Below are 23,220 nucleotides of genomic sequence, written 5' to 3' on the forward strand. Positions count from 1 at the left end.
TACTACTTGTTTTACTTTCACTAATTGTGTCTTTACAAATAAATTTAGTTTTCAATCAATTTAAACAATGTTTGCCCTTACCGACAGATGTCTTTTTTTACTATTTAGTTTTATGCGTGTTGTTACAGTTTTTAATAATATTTAACATAAATACGCGTAATTTTGGTTACGTAAAATACCGCGGGACTTATACAAGTTTAGTTTAAAAACCGTGCGAGAAATAAACAGCATGCGTTGAATACATGCTCAAAAACTGAATATTCATTATGACGTCGCCATCCGTGCATATCATGAATATGTTTTTTTACCCGATTGTTGACATTGACCTAGATAGCGGTACGTGCGACCTTGAGCTGACCTACAAACCTTAAAGCCATCAGCGCGCACATGATCACGTTTTTGTACGTTATACAACATGAAAAAATATTAACATAATTGCCGCATAGAGGTAGGAAGGACACCCTCTATTCTCTCAAAGGTTTTCTTAGCACAGCGTGTAATAAAGTCTGTCAGCATGGGGGTAGCTTGGGGACGGGTCACGTTGACTAGCTCTATTATAAATTCATATCTACTGTTTACTCTCTAAATGTGGCTGGTGGGATGGGTGGCTGGGCGTTTGTTTCTGCTCTATGTTTCTGCATAAAGTCTGGCACCAATCATTGCCGCACTAGTACAAATTTCAATACTGAAGGGGTATTATCAGCGTAGGACCTACAGATTCGGTACCGTACCCCTAGTTTTGTCGGGCCGCAGTTTTTTTTCTTCAATTACTGATTTTTTGTTAAAAGGGTTCCATCCACTTTTTAGACCTTTCTTTTGTTGATAAACAAATCTTGTAGGATGGTCGGCCGAATGTTCAATCGTAAAAATCGTCGATGTTTTAACCAAATTCAACAATTTTTGTTTTTAACAACATCAACACAGTTTTTGAATAATTTGGTCTGGCCACATTGTTACAAACAGTAGTCTTTTCTTGATTTGCATATATGGCTTTTCCATAGTCCAATCTGGGTTTGGGCAAAAACTCGGGCTGTGACGTTGCAAAAACAAATTGGCGCCGGGCTGGTGGCTGCCCTCTTGTTTTAGCAAAAATCGTTAAATTAATAGTGCCCATCATCTGAGGCAGTACATTGTAGGGCCAGGGTAGGGCTATATAATTTATTTTCCTCACAATAGATTACATTATGCATTATATCCCCTGTGTCGGGGCCATAAGCAACAAAAAACTACTGCCTGCATATTTCACAAAATGTTCATTTTCTTCTTACAAAGATAGTTGCTTCATGTGCTTTATCCACACGGTGGTGTTTTGGGGGTAAATATAAAAACTGCTGACAAAATGAAGTGCAACAGAAGGGAATTGCTAAATTGAGTCATATGAGTAAACAACAATAAAACGGACGTGCACTCTTATTAATTTAAAGGAACACGTTGCCTTGGATCGGTCGAGTTGGTCTTTGAAAAGCGTCCTGTAACCGTTTGTTATAAAATCGATATGGTTAGAAAGATGTTGTAAAAGTAGAATACAATGATCTATACAAATATGCCTCGAAATTGCGTGGTTTTCGTTTAACCTCGTCGACAAACACGGTCGGCCATTTATGGGAGTCAAAACTTTGAGTTGTTTGACTCCCATAAATGGCCGACCGTGTTAATTTGTTCGCGACGTAAAATGAAAACCGTGCAATTTTGAGTGACACTTGTGTGGATCATTATATTCTACTTTTACAACATCTTTCCAACCATATGCATTTCATAACAAACGGTTTCAAACGCTTTTCATAGACCAACTCGTCCGATCCAAGGCAACATGTGCTTTAAACTAATAATTATTTGAGTAATGATCACCAAACAAACAAATTTAGTTGAAACTTGTAAAATGGCGGATTGCGGCGAAGAGAAAGCTGCGGTGTCTAGTTCAACATTGCCCGATAAAAGTGATCAAGATGCAACAGTTGATGTACAACCTCAATCAAAAGATGACGGTCTAGATGATTTACTCGACAGTAAGTTTTATTTTTAGTTTGTAGATTTGTGTTGCCGAAAAACGGCATTGCCGTGTGTGTGTGGAGAGACCTCCGACTCCGCTGTGTGCACGGTGCGTGTACGTGCGCGTGCGCGTGATGTATGACAAGTGGGGGCGCTGTTTACCGGTTTTGGGGGTCATGCAATTTTTGTGTAAATTCATCAAAGTATCATCAACTTTTGAAGAGATTGATAAATTTCGGCTTAAAAAAGTCGGTACTGTTTGGCTTGGTTGGGAATTGGGGGAATTGCCTCGTGTCTGACCGATTCCAGCCTGGCTGATTTTTCTCAATTGACAATACAAATGTATGTAGACCTTCCCCATGAAATAATAAATAAATAAGCAAAATATCAAGAGAGGGCGCTGTTGAACCCACACAAAGGTATAGGCGTTGCATGCGCGAGTCGTAGAAACTGCATAGAAACCGCCCCATATTCCTTCCAACAATGCATTGCGTTTCTGAATCGTGATAAACCTTATTGCACATAGCGCATGCGCACTATCATTTTGGTTGGCAAAATGAGGTCGAGGGAATATCGTGTTGTTTTGTACACTGCTATACTGCTGCATGACACAGATGCGATTGCGCGTCTGCTTAGTTAGTGCACAACTTTATGGTGTTTGCCAACCTAGGGTCCGTATGCGTGAATGTAATTAGCATATTTTATGGGAAGGGTCCATTGTAGAAAGTCACTGTGCCTTGTGCTCTGTGGGTGGGAAGGAATTGTCGGAAGGACCTTCTCACAATGCCTTTTGACAATTGAGAAAAATCAGCCAGGCGGGAATCGCGATAAGGTCTGTGGAAACTGGCAGTGCGAGTCTGCTTTTGAAAAAGCACATTTTCGGGGGAGTTTTCTTTCTACGTTACTTAATTAAGCCTATACGCCTCTCTTAATATTTATTGTGCATGACGTCATTATTTATACCCAAAATGAGGCTATGGGCGCACGTCGCCCATCACTTGCAGTGGCTGCGTCTGTAGCCTCATTTTCGGTTAGCTTTGTGCACACCTCATAATGCATTCAAATATTAAGAGAGGCGTAAAGGAGGCCCAAGGGTTAGGGTTAGCCAAAACTCCAAATGGCTGACCGTCCAAAAAGTTTAGTTGTTATCTGATTTGTTTTCCAGAGGCTGAGCTGAGTAGAGTGAGAGACTTTAAATAAATAAAAATTATTTTAAAACATTTTTGAATACTTACCATTTAGTATAGGCCTTACATACCATTTATCAATATTGCATATTATATAACACCCAAGCAGATCCTTGCCATTTGATTGGAGGATTGTCCGTCTTAGATAGCAAATAAAAGTACTATTGCACGCTGAATCACTCACCGTGCTTTTTCGTTCCATCCGAAAAGTACCATTGCACGCTGCCAGCGTGCATTAGTACTTTTCGGATGGAACAAAAAAGCTGAGTAAAAACATCACTGCGTGCGCGTGTCTTTGGTAACGCAGCAGTTTTACTGCAATAGTAAAATTACTAGCATTCGGCTTCTGCGTGTCTCAAAATAGCTGTACAGAACGCACATAGTGACTGTTGAATCCAACAGGCCGACCCAAAGAGAAACGGGTGTAATTTCACAATTAAAAATTGTAGGCCTACGCTTTGTTTGTTTTGAAAGATGTATCTTCCAATCAAAATGACATCTACTTGGATGTTATATAAGCAAATAATGAATGTTTTTCATCCGTGCAACAGTGCAAATATTTTCATTCGTTGAAAGCTGGAATGTTCCATTCAACTCGGCTCTGCCTCGTTGAATAGAACATTCCATCTTTCAACTCATGAACATATTCGCACCATTGCACTCATAAACATTCATTATGTGTATACTATAATCAATATTTAGCCCCCATTTTTGAGATAATTTCATCCTCAGTTTACTGACTCATAAATAAACCTTTTCAGAGACCACTCCAGAGAAAAAAAACTTTGTTTGAACTGAGACTGTATTTTATTTTTTATGTTGAAAAGAGTTTTTGTATACATTTTTGTTTCTTATCTCTTAAGGTGCATTGCAAGATTTTGATAAGAAAAAACCTCAAGATGTTCCCGACGAGAAGCTACCAGAAAAGAAGACCACAACTCCAACTCAAGTATCTGACAAACAGGTACCCCAAGTCTAGGACTACCCAAGTCCAACATCTCAAAACAGATTTAAGACTTATATTAGGGTTTTAACAAAGAAAAGATGGCTAGAGTGGGACTTGAATCTGTGCCCGTCGAATTAATGTGCCAGCACTCTTCCAACTTAGCTATCTAGTAGGCCTGGGGGACTAGTGAAATCGCCTCCCTCAAAATAGTCACGACTTCGACACTAGTCAGTAGTCATGACTAATGTTTAATTCCCAAGATCCATTGCGGCATATTGTTTGCCGCAGGCAGCATATATAGTAAAGTTCTTTCTGAAAGGGTTGAAGGATTGTGTCACTGATTTCTGATTGTGTTTTGTAAGTAAACTAAATTGTCATGAATATCCATGAGCCACACAATTGGTTCATCAAACAGGTAGTTGCAACTAATTCTGTAGTTGTCGTGACAGCACGACTAACCAAGTAGTTGAAAAGTGGTATTACGACTCAACTAAGCAATCGGTAGTCGGGACTACAATACTTGTCGCACAGGCTTACTTGTTGCCCAGGACACTATTGGTAATTACTCGAAATAATTATTGGCATAAAACCTTACTTGGTGATGAGTAATGGGGAGAGGTTGATGGTATAAAACATTGTGAGACACGGCTCTCTCTGAAGTGCCATAGTTTTCGAGAAAGAAGTAATTTTCCACAAATTTGATTTCGAGACCTCAGATTTAGAACTTGAGGTCTGGAAATCAACTATCTAACCGCACACAAATTCGTGAGACAAGTATTATTTTTCTTTCATTATTATCTCACAACTTCGATGATCGATTGAGCTCAAATTTTCACAGGTTTGTTATTTTATGCATATGTTCAGATACACCAACTGGGAAGACTAGTCTTTGACAATTACCAAAAGTGTCCAGTGTCTTTAAATGTTATTATACTTACTAAGTGCTCTTTTGCTTTTAGCCTCCACCCCTCCCAGTGGACCAAGAGGCTCTCTTCAATCAACTCTTCACCAGCGAGGGCGGTGCAGCCAATCTAGAGTCTCTCATGTCGACCGTCATGTCAGAGTTTGGTCAAGATCTACCCCAAGATTCAAAGCTAAACGATGACCTGGCCAAGCTTTTACAGGGAGGTGGTGCTGAGGGTAAGCAGGGTTTGCCCTAGCCGTAAGCCATGTCCGAATAGGCGGCTACAGCTATACGGCTACGGCTGTTGCTAAGGATGTTACTAAGGATGTCCTATACTTCAATGCATGATGACGCAAAAATCTAGCTGTAGCTGTAGCTGTAGCCACCAAATCGGAGATGGCTTAAACATCAGGGCCCAATTTCATAAAGCTTTTAAGCAGAAAATACTGCTTTGCAAATTTCTTTGCTAAACACAAGATGAGTGGGGCACCAGTTACAACAATGACAAATTAATGTCATTTCAGCTGGTAACCTGTTTCTTTTAAGCAACACTTTTCTGGGCTAAGTAACTTTTTGTGCTTACAGGCTTTTTGAAATTGAGCCCCAGGGCCCAATTTCAAAAAGCTATTAAGCAGAAAATGAATGGGGCACCGGTTGCAGCATTGAAAAATTAGTGTAATTTCGGCTGGTAACCGGTTTCTGTTAAGCAACACTTTTCTGTGCTTAGCAAATTTTTGTGCTTACTGGTTTTACAAAACTGCCTGCCTGGCCCGAGTCAATCAAAAGTTTTTGATGAATTTGAGTGTACTTGAGATTTTCACAAAAGATTACTATTTTTCAAGTTTTTCTCATTATTTTCATTGACAATCTCTATCTGGCAATGACTGGCACCCAGGCCTGATACTTCATGGAGGCAATGAAGGCGATTGCTTCCATCCCTGGTCATTGCCTTGGTGCCCTTGAAATGCTCCAGTAGAGTTTTACAATTGTCTCATAGTGTGCCCTTTACCAATGAGAAAATGCCTTGGTGCCCTTGCCATTTCACCACAAAGAAAATGCCTTGGTGCCCTTGCCATTTCACCACAAAGAGAAAATGCCTTGGTGCCCTTGCCATCTCACCACGAGGAGAAAATGCCTTGGTGCCCTTGCCATTTCACCACAAAGAGAAAATGCCTTGATGCCCTTGCCATTTCACCACGAGGAGAAAATGCCTTGGTGCCCTTGCCATTTCACCACAAAGAGAAAATGCCTTGGTGCCCTTGCCATTTCACCACAAAGAAAATGCCTTGGTGCCCTTGCCATTTCACCACAAAGAGAAAATGCCTTGGTGCCCTTGCCATCTCACCACGAGGAGAAAATGCCTTGGTGCCCTTGCCATTTCACCACAAAGAGAAAATGCCTTGATGCCCTTGCCTTTTCACCACGAGGAGAAAATGCCTTGGTGCCCTTGCCATTTCACCACAAAGAGAAAATGCCTTGGTGCCCTTGCCATTTCACCACAAAGAAAATGCCTTGGTGCCCTTGCCATTTCACCACAAAGAGAAAATGCCTTGGTGCCCTTGCCATCTCACCACGAGGAGAAAATGCCTTGGTGCCCTTGCCATTTCACCACAAAGAGAAAATGCCTTGGTGCCCTTGCCATTTCACCACAAAGAGAAAATGCCTTGGTGCCCTTGCCATCTCACCACAAAGAGAAAATGCCTTGGTGCCCTTGCCATTTCACCACAAGGAGAAAATGCCTTGGTGCCCTTGCCATTTCACCACAAAGAGAAAATGCCTTGGTGCCCTTGCCATTTCACCACAAAGAGAAACTGCTTGGTGCCCTTGCCATTTCAAAAAAACAAAGTACACAGGCCTAGGTTCCTTCATGTTTTCCTAATTTCAAGGTTTGGCCAAATCTTATAATTATTTTTATCAACACTTTCCTCTCGCAGGTTTCCCAATGTTTGGCGCTGGCCCACCAAGCGGGGGCGCTCCATCCACTGCTTCAGGACCACTAGGAGGAGCCTTGGGTGAAACTATCACTAGATTGGCACAGAGCGCCCAAGACCTTAAGGTAATATTTAAATAAAAAATTGGTGGAACACAACTGAAAAGATGGAAATTTGCATCGGGGATAAAGAATATTTGATTTTTCCCATAAGCACTTTATACTCTCAGTACTTTCCCGTGCTCTGTCAAAAAATAGGCATAATACTCAGGTAGGATTCGAACCCACGACCTTTGCAATTCTAGAGCAGTGTCTTACCAACTAGACCACACATATTGCCTGTTAGCTATAGGCTCTAGAGTTCCATCTTTTAAATTGTTGCGGTACCCGCTGCTTAAACATAGGATTCCCGCCCGCTTCCTTTTTTCTTTCTTTACTTTTTTGAAGAAAACAAAAAATAAAAAAGGAGGATACATTTAAATGATCTCAACAAAATTAATTTTGCGTTGAAAAATATTCCAGCTGGTTGTCCTTAAGAATGTGTCAGCCGGCCATCTTAAAAAAAAAAAAAAAAAAAGGCCCTGCTTCGTTTTTTTCAAAAAGGCAGGATGCTTTATATGCTTTTTTGTTGTTTTTACTTAATACTAGGAGGGTAATATTCCTGAGGAAGAAATCTTCAAGCAGTTGGAGAACATGCATCTTGGAGATGGAGCGGAAGGTGAGATGATGCCGATGATGCAACAGATGATGCAGAATCTCCTCTCTAAGGATATTCTCTATCCATCCCTCAAGGAGGTCGTGGAAAAGGTAAGTGTAGGTCAACTATCACCATGGCTAGGAAATTCTAACCATAATTATGATACTGCTGTAGTCTCACCACTTGACCTGGGGTCATTTCACCTGTTGAGACAACTCTGCACCCCCAGTGGAGAACTGTTAGTAAAAGAAATTATGTTGGCGTAACCCATCCTACCCTAAACATATGGCCGACCCTCAATATTTTTGTTTTTCCAAGGAAAGAATTTTAATGATTAAAATCTATTACAGACGTAAAAATAAATAAATGTCATCAAGAGTTTAAATAACACTACTTGTTGTGTATAGCCTCGTTTTTGTTGGTTTTATTTGGTATACTATCGGCTTAAACAACTAGAAAACATGTCATTTTCGTTCCTTGGAAGGGGACAAAAAACAAACTCCCTACCTACCATATATTTTGGGCCTGTTCACCCACATAACATTTTTTTTTATGCCTTAGCATTTGCCTGTTGGTAATTTTAATTAGATAAGTGTGCAGAAGCATATTGTTAATCTTGTTGGTGGAAGTTTTGGGATCAACGTTACGACCTCTTTCCCACTGTAGGTCTGTAGCCTGGTAGCCAGCCTCTGGTAGCCAGCCTGGTAGCTACCGGGCAACCTCGGTAGTCTAGTTGGTAAGACACAGCTCTAGAGTTGCAAGGGTCGTGGGTACGAATCCCACCCGAGTAACATGCCTGTGATATTTGTTCACGGGACTCGGAAAGTACTGAGTAGACAGTGCTAACACACATCGGTGTATGGGTAAAAAAAAAATAATAATAATAATCTTGTCTTTGTGCAATTTTACATTTTAATATTTTATACGTTGCTGTACAAAAGGATTGTAAATTTCATGTATTTTTATATACCTGACGAATAAACCATTCAATTCAATTCAATTCAATTTGTGTCGCTCTTATCTTTAGTATCCGGACTGGCTGGAGCAGAACAAGACCAAAGTAGAGCAGTCAGACTTTGATCGTTTTACTAAGCAGTATGGTCTGATGACTAGACTGTGCCTGGAGTACGAGTCCGAGAACCAGACGGACGCCCAAGAAGTACGACAAGAACGGATGACGAGGATCATGGATCTTATCCAAGAGGTAAACGGAAAATGCCAAGCTTTGTGAGGTTTTTTTAAAAGTTTGCTACCAAAACAATTCAAAGTTGATAGTATATCTCGTTATTGTGATAATGCCCTTTTGTTTTTCTCGTTACTGCGATAATGCCCTTTGGTTTTTCTCGTTATTGTGATAATGCCCTTTCATTTATATTCTGGGTCGTACATGTACGATTGATGACACTATTCGAGTACATAAAATAGACCGTAGATGTATGACCTTGGCAATGGTTTTAGTGTCATGCAAAATATTAGCAACATTTTTGTCAATTATTTTTTTTCAGATGGAGGGACTTGGTCAGCCACCCAAAGATATTGTTGGTGAAGGGGTAAGTAGTTTCATAATAATAATAATAATAAAAATATCGAAGTCTTATATAGCGAACGTAACTACCAAACAAGGTACTCAAGGCGCCGAGTATATACAAACTTCCAGAAAGACAGTGATGAATTCCGAGACCCAATTATTTAGCACCTTATAAGGGTTTACAAGGTGCTACAGCGCATATAGCAGCCACAGCTAGGAAAACCGGGCGTACCCCTTTGACATACGTTACACAACACATGGGACCAAAGGCTTTATGTCCCATCCGAAGGACGAAGCAATGGTTAAGTGTCGTGCTTAAGGACACAAGTGTCACGCCTGGGGATTCGCACCCACTCTCTGCTGATCAGAAACACCAGAGTTTTAATTCCGTGCTCTTAACCGCTCGGCCACGAAGGTGGCACTCATAGTAAATAACTTCTTTCATAAGTTTTTTTTTATGGATGGAGGGGTCAGGGCTTGGCTATTGTGAAGTGTTTTTGGTCTGGCCAACCAAAGATTATAGAATGCAAAAGGCAAAAGACGGGGAAGCGGTTCTCCGTCTGTTGTAGAAACAGGGGCTGATAACACAAAGAGCTAAGATTGATCTCAACTGCAAATCAATTCTAGTTGCTACATAAACATACATGTACTATGTAAATAAAGTGTGATGTCACAATACAATCACTACAGTGATACTGACAGTTTGTCTTGCGATTAATTTTTTTGCTTTGTGAAATCGGCCCCAGGAAATATTCACAAGTGCCATTTCACCAAGCATGTGTTTTGTGGTATCATTAATAACAAACAATGGTTATTTTATGCAATGATCTGGGCCCAATTTTATGGCTCTGTTTACTGTTGAATTCTGCGCTTACGATCGCGATTCCCCGCTTACGTGCAAGCGCCGAATTGCTGCGTTAGCCTTGTAAGCATAGACCGCCTAGTCACGTGGAGAACGCACGCACAGAAGCCAAAATTCGCCACTGACCCTTGAAATACGCTTGTCGTAACCACAGAATTCCCTGCTTCTGTAAGCGCCGATGCTGTGCTTACGTTAAGCAGAGCCAGGAAATTGGGCCCTGTTGTTGAATCAAAAGAGTTGCTCGCTGAAATGGTATCAAGAGCACATATTAATCCATAGTCAAGCTTTATAAATTTTTGACACTACGGAGTGTTTTTATAATTGTTTTCTTCTTCTCACTGCAGGGCGCCGGTTTAGGCCTTCAGTTCGATGCCCAAGGCATGCCCAAGATACCCGGAATGCCACAGGGGGACCAGTGTAGTGTCATGTGATCCCCCTGGCAGGATACCAATGACGTATAAAAAACACTCACACTGCAGGGTACCAGTATAGTGTCATGTGACCCAAGCAACCAGCCACCTGAAGCATCACATGACTACAACAATGACTTGTCATTGGTTGGTATCGACTCGGGATGTTTTCTAAGGAAATTGGTTTTGATCAAATTGCTTGCCCTTGTCGTGATTGGAGTGTTTTGTATTAATGGAGCAGCTGATTGGGCAACATGTGGTTTAGAGACACCTTACCATTAATTGTTTCTCTCCACCTAGGAGTCAATGAATTCATGAACATAAACAAATCTGATATTTTAACATTGAGCCTGTGAGCATGAAAACTTTCTTAAGCACATAAATCTTCAGAAATGGTTACCAGCCAAAATTCCTTAAAATTCACATTGTTGCAACTGGTGCAAACTCATTTTTTGCTTAGCTAAGAAATTCACTGAGCTGTTCAGTCTGCTGAACAGATAATGAAACAGGGCCCTAATCAAAATGTATGAGATGTTAATTAAAGAGTTTGACCATGTGCAATGAATTTACTTGGGGTGTCTATGGGAGATATAATTTAAGATGAATGTTAAGCTACCAGACAACTAACACCTGTTATCTTTATGTAATTCCTTTTCCAATCTGGACTTAGGTCATGCACAAACCAGTAAGGCTGCTTACTGCCTTGGCCAGGCAGAATAACTGCTGAACCAAAGTCTAATGACCGAAATTCAATATAGAACATTCCCACTCGTGGTGGTGGAAATGATCTATAGTTATTGAGGGTTTTTTTGGGGGGGGGGTAAAAATTCTGAAAATCTTTAATGGAGCTTTCAAATAACGGTGATAAAATTGTGTTGCAATAATATGTTAACTGTACTAGGTTGGCCAAAGGAAAGCTGTAATTTGCCTTACCATGTAGGAACGATACAGAATTCTTACTCCATGGCCATATACAGAGGTGGCGGGACTTTTGCAGAGAAACTGGATTTCGGGGGTTAAAATTTGTTTTTTTATACAGTGTTCAGGAAGTGCCATCTAATTCCTTCAAGAAGATGATTTCCGATTTCTGATCTCACATGAAGCTGAATGGCACTTCAAAACCTCTGTACTTTTTCTGTATTTGTTGTCATCTTTTGTTTATAAATTATCAATAATGTATTTCTCCTAGATTGTAAATTATCTTTTGGTATAATAAGAATAAAAAAATAGTAAAATTTTGAAAAGTTTTAATTTGGTAAATAATAATTATTTGGTTTTCACTAGGCAGACAAGAAACTGAACTGAAAATCTATATGTACTTATGGTTTCGGATGGTTTGAAATTCAGTCATCATAAATCATGCAAAAAAAAATCCAGGGGGTGGGGCTTCGTGTAGTTTGATAAAACGACTTACTTGAATAGCGCCCTCTGTTGACACTTTAAAAGTACAAAACAAAATGTTTAACAGCGCCCTCTTTTGTTTCTTAGAAAAATACTAAAACGAAATTTTAAACAGCGCCCTCTGTTGGCTTTAGTGAACACTCAAACAAAATGGCGCTTCCCATAGATCAGAAAGAATATCTGAAACGCTACATGTCTGCAGAGCCTGACGATTCGAGCAAGAAAAAACGCAGAAAGAAAGTGAAGACAAGTGTGAAAGTTACTCGGTAAGCAAATCTGATCACTTGAACGATAGCATGTCTTTACAACAAAATGTAAAACATACTTTGCCTCACTGACCACTCCTCTCTCCATGCTCTCACTCACTCAGTCTAGCCCCACTTCACTTGTGTGACTAACTAAGGTAAGGATAGCTGAATCCTTAGCCACACGTCCACCCCATTTCCTCATGCAGCTAAGAAATAATAAAATTCTGGCGCCTTATCTACGAGCCACCCGCAGTATTAACCGGCTGAGCGTGTAATAAAATTTTAAAAAGATAATTTTAACGATATTACTTAGCTACCTTTCGCCTACTCCTAGAACTATTTCGGTTTCGTCCGGCTATCGTCTCCCGTAACCTCATAGGTTTTAGACTCAGTAACTGGGGCGCTGTACTCCTTTTAAACAATTTTTGACTTATCTGTCGTATTAGCGCCCCAGGGAACGGCACAGAATTTTAACAAATACCCTGTTTTTCGCGACACCCAGCCACAAAAAATGCCTCAAAATGACAAAAAGACCAAACAAACTAGCTTAAAAATCGCCTACTCTATTCTCGATACGTCTAGGATGTAACATCAGGCATTTAATTGTACTCACGATCATTTTTTAAACTCCAAATCGATGATTTTAAACTCCGCATCGTGGAGCGATTGACAAGTCTTCGATTTTCGGATGTGTATGATAACGAAACATGGCGTCGCGGTGTATAGATTAGGTGGTAGTCGCATCACGTGTCTTCGGTTTGTTGGTGACGCGTTGTGGGTGGATGTCCATCAACGGCTGTTTATTGCTACACTTGTTACAGACATTGCAGCGAATGCTATACATTGTACACTGGGATGGGTACAGGCGCTGCAGCTAGCGAGTGCCCACGTGCGTTCTACCTCCATGGTTCAATCATGAGCAACGTAACTTACACGGTGCCGGGTTGTTGGAAAATTATCAGAAAGGGGGTGAAAGGTTCTCAGAAAGGGAATATTGTCTGAAAGAGGGGATGAAGTCTGCTGGTCTGGATTTTTCTGGTCATCGCCCCCCCCCCCCCCCAAAAAAAAAAAAAAAGGGAAAAAAGGGGAAAAAAGATGATAAATAAATAAAAACCGCTGTACTTCATCTAGGCCTACGATTTTTGTGGGTACCGTTCCAGCAAATCCTGGTATGTATCTGTATTGAACGCCATTTTTTTTGACAGTGACACTGGCAGCACTTAACATTATAAGAAGCAATTTAACCATGCACAAAAATCGTAGACCTAGGTGAAGTACAGCGGTTTTTATTTATTTATCATCTTTTTTTCCCCTTTTTTCCGTTTTTTGGGGGGGAGGGGGCGATGACCAGAAAAATCCAGACCAGCAGACTTCATCCCCCTCTTTCAGACAATATTCCCTTTCTGAGAACCTTTCACCCCCTTTCTGATAATTTTCCAACAACCCGGCACCGTGTAAGTTACGTTGCTCATGATTGAACGTATGTGGGCACTCGCTAGCTGCAGCGCCTGTACCCATCCCAGTGTACAATGTATAGCATTCCCTGCAACGCCTGTAACAAGTGTAGCATTAAACAGCCGTTGATGGACATCCACCCACAACGCGTCACCAGCAAACCGAAGACACGTGATGCGACTACCACCTGATCTATACACCGCGACGCCATGTTTCGTTATCATACACATCCGAAAATCGCAGACTTGTCAATCGCTCCACGATGCGGAGTTAAAAATCATCGATTTGGAGTTTAAAAAATGATCGCGAGTACAATTAAATGCCTGATGTTACATCCTAGACGTATCAAGAATAGAGTAGGCAATTTTTGAGCTAGTTTGTGTGTTTTTTTTGTCATTTTGAGGCATTTTTTGTGGCTGGGTGTCGCGAAAAACAGGGTATTTGTTAAAATTCTGTGCCGTTCCCTGGGGCGCTAGTACGACAGATGAAGTCAAAAATTGTTTAAAAGGAGTACAGCGCCCCAGTAACTGGGTCTACATAGGTTTATATCTCTCACGCGTTAAACGACCCATGGTTCAATGAATTTTGGAATCAGGAATCTCTCTTTTTTTTTTTTTAATCTCGCCAAAATTAGGCTCTATGTGTCCTTTGATGTATCAATGTGTAATCTTTCGACCAGAGAATCCACTCCGCAATCTCAAAAATTGTTAAAAATGATAAATTCTTACCGTAATTTCAGGTTCCCGATCTACTGTACGTGTTACTCCTCTGCCAACAATAATTGACAATTACCCGACCTCGTTTTGCGAAAATGCGTCACGAGAGGGCGGGTACGATCTGTGATTTGTGTACAAAACATACACGGAACACTTTTTGCACACAGCCGTTTACATACTGGTACCCTGTGCGAGCTTCGTGTCCCGTCGGCGACGCCGTCGGTAGTGGGGTTACATTATCGCAACTATGTTGGGGTGGCTTTTGGTTTGGTTTTTTAGCAGGAGGATGTCAGGGGTTGTTGAAATCAACTTGAACTTTAGTGTTCATGGTAACAACAGATATTTAGAGGCGTCCAGTACTTATATAAAACATGATTTATTGACTTATTTTTGTGGTTGCTTTGCCCATGATGTTTACATTGTGTCAATAACATTGCAATTTCGCAAACCTTAATTACTTAGTATTTTCCACCATACCATGCATAGCCTTAAGTATTTTCTTGCTTTCCCTACCTTTAGTACCTTCACAATTGTTGATGATGATGTAGACATCAAGGCACTGGCCCTGACCGAACAGCAAGATGACCTTCACAACCCTCTCAATGATGACGAGACTCCCCTCATTGCCGACATCATCGACGATCGACCCAAGGAAGAGGTGATCCTGGAGCAGTATCGGACCAGTAACAAATGGAAGCAGATGGGTAAAGATAAGGAAGAGGTCTCAAATGGTGACCAGTCTCCACCAAGACGGAGCTCAGCTGGAAGGAGAACCCGTCATGACTCATCAGAGTCGGATCTTTCCCCGTCTCGTAAACCCACTTCGAGGCGACAAAGACTTGACACGGATTCTGATGCATCCCCTCAAAGAAAGGCAGTTTCACGCCATTCTTCAAACTCAGATCTTTCCCCCGTTAGACAACGGCAGCGAAAGTCTTCAAGGAGTAAAGATCAGGACAAAGATGTTCACAGAAAACAACGAATCTCCCGTCGCTCAGCATCACCCGATTCTGACTTGTCTCCAGTCAGGAATTCAAAATCCCGATCAGACCCTCCAAGAAGGAGTGAAACTATTAGGCATGATTCAGATTCAGATCTATCCCCACCCAGACGAGGACAGGTCAGACGGGGTGAGACAAAGGGTAATAGATCACAAGCCAAACAAACATCAAGGAATGATTCAGACTCTGACCTATCTCCACCAAGGAAGGGACATGACAGAAGGGGTGATACAAAGGGAGATAGTAGAGCAAAGGCCAAGAAATCATCCAGGCACGATTCTGACTCAGATCTTTCCCCACCTAGACGAGAACATCCAAAGCAAGAAAGTGGTCGTCATGCCAGACAGACTCACACAAGAGGGTCCGACTCAGATTTGTCCCCACCACGGAAAGGACATGACAGACGGGGTAATACACAGGGTAACAGATCACCTGCCAGAAGACAAACGCGACATGATTCAGATGAGGACCTGTCCCCACCCAGAAGAAGGCAACCTAAACAGGACGACAAACGTAGCGGCAGCGCCAGAGGATCTCGAACAAGAGGCTCCGACTCAGATTTCTCGCCTGTCCGGAGAGACAATTCAAGACAAGTTACACCTGGGGCACGCAAGATTAAGCAAGAGCGTGATTCATCACCGAGGAGAAGGGATGCTGATGCAACGAGAAGATTAAAGGAGGATGGAAGAGTCGACAGACGCCCGGAGAAGACACTTTCAGGTGACTATTTATTTGTGTTTTGTTTTTCTGTTTAGATGCTGCATACAAGAATACATAATCTGAGAATTGTGTGTCCGACAGTAATGCTTCTCAGATTTAAATAAGGGGCATAAAAACTGATCATCTTTTTACAGAATTGCTTCGATGTGAACAATTTCTTAACATGCTTTATGCCATCAAAAACTGAGCACTGTATGCCCCTAACCAAACAAGTTTTAATTGCTTCTAATTTTAAAGGAACACGTTGCCTTGGATCGGTTGAGTTGGTCTTTGAAAAGCGTCCTGTAATCGTTTGTTACAAAATCGATATGGTTAGAAAGATGTTGTAAAAGTAGAATACAATGATCTACACAAATATGCCTCAAAATTGCGTGGTTTTCGTTTTACCTCGTTGACATGGAAGTCAAAACTTTGACTCCCATAAATGGCCGACCGTGTTAGTTCGCGATGTAAAATGAAAACTGTGTAATTTTGAGTGATACTTGTGTGGATCATTATATTCTACTTTTAAAACATCTTTCTAACCATATGCATTTCATAACAAACGGTTTCAAACGCTTTTCATAGACCAACTCGTCCGATCCAAGGCAACGTGTTCCTTTAAAGATGATTATCAAATGTATCTTCCCTTTAAGGGCGATTCAGGGAAGAGAAACATGTACCATGTAGTTCAGCCTTTTTTCCTGAATTGAGACCTTTTAAAATCTACCTGGTATAAAAAATGCTGTATTTTTCTCAAAATTAAATAAGTCAGGCCCTTTAATCTACTTCTCTAGTGCTGAGGATACTGTTACCAAAGACGCCTTGGAATCTATAACTCCAGTGGTTATCAAAATGTTGAAACGCCATCAATGCGATGTATGGATCTGGATCCAAGTTTAAGAACTTTTTTGTCTCTCATCCCTGAGAATGAAGTGTCTTCATTTCTGCTGAATATTTACTGTAGTCATTGTGAAGTATTGGTTTCTTTAAATATCCTCTCTCCCCATGTCTATTAACAGGAACCAAGGCAGGTTTGTCTGACGCCAAGTCAATGAGACGAGAAAATGAGGAGTCAAGACGCCGGGATGCTGACATGTACAATAAGATGGATGATGACGTGTCTGGAAGAAATGCCCGTAAGTAAGAAACGGAGAAACATTGCTCTTAGAACACCAGCATCAGGGCTCAAATTTTACACTGGACCAGTGGTCCAAGACCAGTGATATTAACATGGGGCCAGTAAACTCAAGACCAAAAATGTCAGGCTGTCTTGCGTTTTTCAAATGAATAACATTATCTCACTTTGTAGTAATAAAACGAAGTATGCTCATCGGGGCCAAAACATAGGATTCAAACTGCCTCTAGCTACCGGGCAACCTCGGTACTAGTCTAGTTGGTAAGACACTACACTAGATTTACTGGTCGTGGGTTCGAATCCCACCGAGTAACATGCCTGTGATATTTTTTCACAGGACACGGGAAAGTACTGTGTATACAGTGCTACAAACATCGGTGTATGGGTAAAATTCAAAGTTTAATTAATATATTTAAAATTTAAAATATTGCCTTTTGTCTGATAAATACCTGTCAATTCAGTAACAATGTGTGTTAGCACTGTATACTCAGTACATTCCCAAGCTCTGTGAAAAAGATCACAGGCATATAACTTGGGTGAGATTCGAACCTACGACTTTTGCAATTCTAGAACAGCGTCTTACTAACAACGAAGATATTGATGTCGAAATTGTGTTTACTTTTTAGAAACTGTTTTCCGAGACAAGTCGGGCAAAGCAAGAGATCTGAAAGCCGAGAAACGACAGAAGAGAGAAGACGAGGCTAAGAAAGCCCAAGACGATGAGAAATTCCTGGAGTGGGGCAAAGGGTAAGTACGTGTTCTCCGTTCTGACATCTATAGCAATGTGTAAATCGGTTAACATGTTGCGCACTTACATTAAAGCCATTGGACCCTTTCGGTACAGAAAAAAAAAAAAAAGTTCACAGATTTACAAATAATTTACAGGGTTTACAGAAGGTAATGGTGAAAGACTTCTCTTGAAATATTAGTCCATGAAATGCTTTACTTTTTGAGAAAACGGTAAAACAATATAAATTCTCGTTAACGAGAATTACGGATTTGTTATAAACACATGTCATGACACGGCGAAACGCGCGAAAACAGGAGTGGGTTTTCCCGTTATTTTCTCCCGGCTCCGATGTCCGATTGAGTCTAAATTTCCACAGGATTGTTATTTTATATATAAGTTGTGATACACGAAGTGTGGGACTTGGACAATACTGTTTACCGAAAGTGTATAATGGCTTTAACCGGAATTGGTAGTTGTGGCTGGAGTGTATAAGGACACTGGACTCAAGCTCCCAGATACGACACTTGTGTCCTTAAAGGGTTTGCGTACTCTATGTACCACACAAAACATAATGCCAAAAGATTTACATTTCACTTACTCGGTCCGAAGATAATGATAGAAAACTTCCAATAAAATTGCTGAGGTGCTGTAGTTTATGAGAAATGAGTAAATCAATTTCCTGATAATAATTGTCGTCTCCGTCAGATGGATTTACGCAACTCTCCTGAAAGTATTGCTCTGTGATGTTCACTTTTTTTTTGCGCAAAAATTTGACGACTAATGAGGTTGAAAACTTATTAAAACAATAAAAAAAATAACATTATCATTGTTATTATTATCTTCAAACTAAGGGATATAATCTTTCCTTCTCCTTCCCTTCCAGTGTTGCTCAGAGTGCCCAGCAGAAACAGGTCGTTCAAGAAGCTCTTCATGAGATGGACAAACCCCTGGCTCGTTACCGAGATGACAACGACCTGGACGCCATGTTGAAGGAACAGGAAAGAGACGGCGATCCGATGATGGCCTTCTTGCAGAAGAAACAATCGCAGAAACGAGCTGCTAGTGGCATTAAGGGTAAGAGACCATTACAAAGCAGGACAGTTCTTTTCAGAACTGGTATTGTCTCCCGAACATCCGATAAATCTACTTCGAGGTAGTAGAATAAAGAAAGACAGTTCTCTAAGAACAAACTCTACCTGGCAAGTAGATACACACATGGTGTTAGCACAAACCAAATATATTGATACCCCAACATGCAATGCCACAAATTCAATAAAGAGACCATGGTAATACGATCAAGCGAAGAAACAAGCCAAAACAGGCCATCAGGTGAATTTTTAAAAAACTTTTTTTGTAAATTTAAAGGCACTGGACACTATTGGCAATTACTAAAAATAATATTTTTGCATAAAAACTTACTTGGTAACGAGCAATGGAGAGCTGTTGATAGTATAAAACATTGTGAGAAATGGCTCCCTCTGAAGTAACATAGTTTTTGAGAAAGAGGAAATTTCTCACTCAAATATTAAAGTATCAGACCTGAAGCATTTTATTATGCATCTGAAAGCATAAACAAATTGTGAAACAAGGGTGTTTTTTCTTTCATTATTCTCTTGCAACTTCAATGACCAAATGCGTCAAAATTTTCACAGATTCATGATTTGATGCATATGTTGGGAAACACGAAGTGAGAAGACTGGTCATTGACAATTACCAAACGTGTCCAGTGCCTTTAATCCTATATATATATATGTAAATGTTTAAATAAAACATCCGAAAGGTTCATTTCAAAAGGTGGTTGCATTTTTGAGAAATCGCTATTATTATTAATAGTTGCGATTATTAATTATAATTGTTAATAATTATAATTGTTTCTTATTTGTGATTATTCTTCCTCCATGGACATATTCGCTTCGGATTTTCAGCGATTTCTGTATGTTACTAATTTTACTGTTTTCCCTGATGGATTTTTTTCTGAAAAGTAACTTTACAATTTAACATCCATTATATGGTTGCGGTACCCGCTGCCAAAAACATTGGATTCGAACTGCCTCTAGCTACCGGGCAGTCTCGGTAGTCTAGTTGATAAGACACTGCTCTAGTATTGCAAGGGGGGTGTTTTCGATTCCCACCCGAGTAACATGCCTGTGATATTATTTCACAGGACTCGGGAAAGTACTGAGTATACAGTGCTAACACACATTGGTGTATGGGTAAAAACCAAAAATAAAAAACCTTTTATTATCTGTATTTTTTATAGAGAAGCCCAAATACAAGGGTCCACCGCCGCCTCCAAATCGCTTCAACATCATGCCTGGTTACCGATGGGATGGGGCGGACCGCTCCAATGGCTTCGAGAAGAAATCGATGATACGACAGGCGGATAAGAAAGCAATGAAGGAGATTGCTTATAAATGGAGCATAGAGGATATGTAGGGAAGATGTTGTGAAGCTCAAAGACACCTTAGGTATTGTCAAAGACCTGGGCCCAACTTCATGGCTCTGCTTACCGTAAGCACGGAATCGGCCCTTACGGAAGCAGGGAATTTTGTGCTTGCGGCAAGAGTATTTCACGAGTTAGCAGTGAATTTTGGCTTCTGCGCGTGCCTACTCCACGTTACTAGGCATTCTTTGCTCACAAGGCTAGCTCAGTAATGCGGCGCTTGCACGTAAGTGGGGAATCGTGATCGTAAGCGCAGAATTATGCGGTAAGTAGGGCCATGAAATTGGGCCCAGTATTTTCACTTGGTGTATCCCATCATGCAAAAGTTTCAAATCCAATTTATGTATTTCGTTACTCATCAATGAAACTCTCCATCATGGTAATTATATAAATTCTGCTGCAGACACGGTAGTAATAATAGGAAAATGAGTAGTTTGTCGATTTATGTCATTTATCATTTTGTAAGTTTTAAAACAGCATAGTTTATGCTTTTATACTGTTTTAACCCCATGTTGATATCACCTTTGGTACAAAAGTTGTAAAAGTAGAAACACCAAGAGATGCGAGAAAATAAAAAGAAGTTTGAAGTTGAGTTGTTCATTGAAAATACATAATTAATACTTCTTTTTTATATGTATATACATATCATTTATAAACCACAAGGGAAACTGAATGGATAAATTTTAAATGATTTTGGGTTGAACAAAGAAAAATTTGGAGTCAAACCAATGACCTCCAACTTAACGAGTCAGCGGTAGATATTTTTAGTATTTCAGGCATGTCAGACTTCCTCTTTTCAGCTAATTTCCTCTGGTTTCGATTTTCCTCTTTTTTTTTCCTTACTTACTTTGTACAAAAGTGAAGGAAAATTGTCTTTTCCTCTTTTTTGCTTGCCTGGTTTTCTCTTTTCCTCTTTTTTTCATGTTAGTTACTCACATGCCTGCTATTTGAGACAGACTCTGGTTTTATAGCCCCATGCCTGCTGCTGCCCCTTTATATGTCACTATGATCATTGGTGCTGTACTTGATCTTAGCTTGGGTTTTTCAGTGTATGTTTTAATAGATGTTAAATTTGCATCGGGGATAAAGAATATTAATTTGGGTTTTTTTTTTTTTTTTTTTACCCGTACACTGATGTGTGTTAGCACTGTATACTCAGTACTTTCCCGAGTCCTGTGAAAAAATTTCACAGGTATGTTACTCGGGTGGGATTCGAACCCACGACCCTTGCAATTCTAGAGCAGTGTCTTACAAACTAGACTACTAGAGGTTGCCCAGTAGCTAGAGGCAGTTTGAATCCTATGTTTTGGCAGCGGGTACCGCAACGATATAATAGATCTTAATTAATTTGCATCAGGGATAAAGAATATTAATTTTTTTTTTTTTTTTTACCCATAGTGTATGTTTTTTTTTCTTTAAGTAGAAACTTTAAAGTAATTTTTTTAAATGAGATAGATTAAAAGATTGTGATTCCTTTTGTAGACCAAGTTCGTCGTGTCCATGACATGAATCCCTACTCACTGTGAGTGAAGATGTACATGTATGTAATATAATTTACCTCATTTGCTCCAATATTAAAGGCAGTGGACACTATTGGTAATTACTCAAAATAATTATTAGCGTAAAACCTTTCTTGGTGACGAGTAATGGGGAGAGGTTGATGGTATAACATTGTGAGAAATGGCTCCCTCTGAAGTGCCATAGTTTTCGAGAAAGAAGTAATTTTCCACGAATTTGATTTTGAGACCTCAAGTTTAGAACTTGAGGTGTCGAAATCAACTATCTAAACGCACACAACTTCGTGTGACAAGGGTGTTTTTCTTTCATTGTTATCTCGCAAGTTCGATGACCGATTGAGCTCAAATTTTCACAGGTTTGTTATTTTATGCATATGTTGAGATACACCAACTGTGAAGGCTATAGTCTTTGACAATTACCAATAGTGTCCACTGTCTTTAAATACCAGAGATTTATTTGTGAGATACTTAACCTTCAATTGTAAGTGGAGAATTACTTTCCAAGAATTTTGGTTTTAAATTTAAAACTAATACTATGGCTATAAAAGTTGTGCTGCAAATTGTGGCACTCCTTATGCTAACATGTTTAGTGCCGGTCGCCCAAGTTGGGCAATTTCTGCAACTTCTGCAGGGTTTATTTCATGGGGATCAAGCTACATGTGTATAGTACGGGTCGACCCAAATTGGGCAACTTCAGCAGCAAGAATGCAATTAATTAGTTACACTCCTTTCGACACACCTATGTTTCGACACCCTTGTTCAGACAACCTTAGTGTATGTGCTTAACCCTTACTCAACCTTTACCATTGCAATCACAGGACTTATTTCAAAACATAGGTGAAAACTGTTATGTTAGAACTGCTGAACTTTGTAGTTTTACCTTCTATGTACAGTGTTATGTATGCTAAAGTTACTTAGCATTTCAAAGTGTCACTAAACATAATTCAGTTTACTGTCCATACTACTGTTGTAATTGATATTAGTTGTTTATACTCAAATGTATTATTTTATCTAAGCAAAAAATCTTGTGGAATCTATTCTAGTTAATTTTGTTTTATAATTAAGTCCCTCTTGTAATGATTTCAGTTCCTTATTTTAATTTGATTGTATAATATAATGTACATTTTTCTCCATCAACTGTGTGAATGTTTTCACTGTGCATGTCCACTATAGATTTTGCAATAAAAAACAATAACAAAGAATTGCTGAATGTTTTGTCTTCACTTTTTGCTGTCAACCATAGACACTATCCTGGGATCAAATTCATAGAGCTGCTTTAAACGCATAAATTATTGCTTAGCAACAATGAGCAGAATACCAATCACACAATGTATATGTTACGTGGCACTTTGGCTGGTAACTTTACTTTGAGTAAGCATAATGTTGTAGGAAGCTATATGTTTTATGCTTACAAACAAA

The 23,220-nt window shown here is 39.9% G+C and overlaps 2 protein-coding genes across 2 annotated transcripts; both read left to right on the top strand.

Annotated features, from left to right (window-relative positions):
* Window positions 1-1,840: 1,840 nt before the first annotated feature.
* LOC139951396 (peroxisomal biogenesis factor 19-like) lies at window positions 1,841-11,636 on the top strand. The gene is made up of 8 exons (XM_071950279.1): window positions 1,841-2,006; window positions 4,040-4,140; window positions 5,082-5,262; window positions 6,961-7,082; window positions 7,605-7,763; window positions 8,681-8,857; window positions 9,159-9,203; window positions 10,388-11,636. The coding sequence occupies exons 1-8, from the start codon at window positions 1,841-1,843 to the stop codon at window positions 10,472-10,474; spliced, it is 1,038 nt and encodes a 345-aa protein (XP_071806380.1). The 3' UTR covers window positions 10,475-11,636.
* Window positions 11,637-12,000: 364 nt separating this feature from the next.
* Window positions 12,001-22,955, top strand: LOC139951667 (uncharacterized). The gene is made up of 6 exons (XM_071950650.1): window positions 12,001-12,120; window positions 14,793-15,994; window positions 16,996-17,112; window positions 17,738-17,858; window positions 18,725-18,915; window positions 20,102-22,955. The coding sequence occupies exons 1-6, from the start codon at window positions 12,005-12,007 to the stop codon at window positions 20,275-20,277; spliced, it is 1,923 nt and encodes a 640-aa protein (XP_071806751.1). The 5' UTR covers window positions 12,001-12,004; the 3' UTR covers window positions 20,278-22,955.
* Window positions 22,956-23,220: the final 265 nt, after the last annotated feature.

This window comes from Asterias amurensis, chromosome 19, assembly GCF_032118995.1.
Source record: "Asterias amurensis chromosome 19, ASM3211899v1".
In the NCBI taxonomy this organism is placed as follows: domain Eukaryota; kingdom Metazoa; phylum Echinodermata; class Asteroidea; order Forcipulatida; family Asteriidae; genus Asterias; species Asterias amurensis.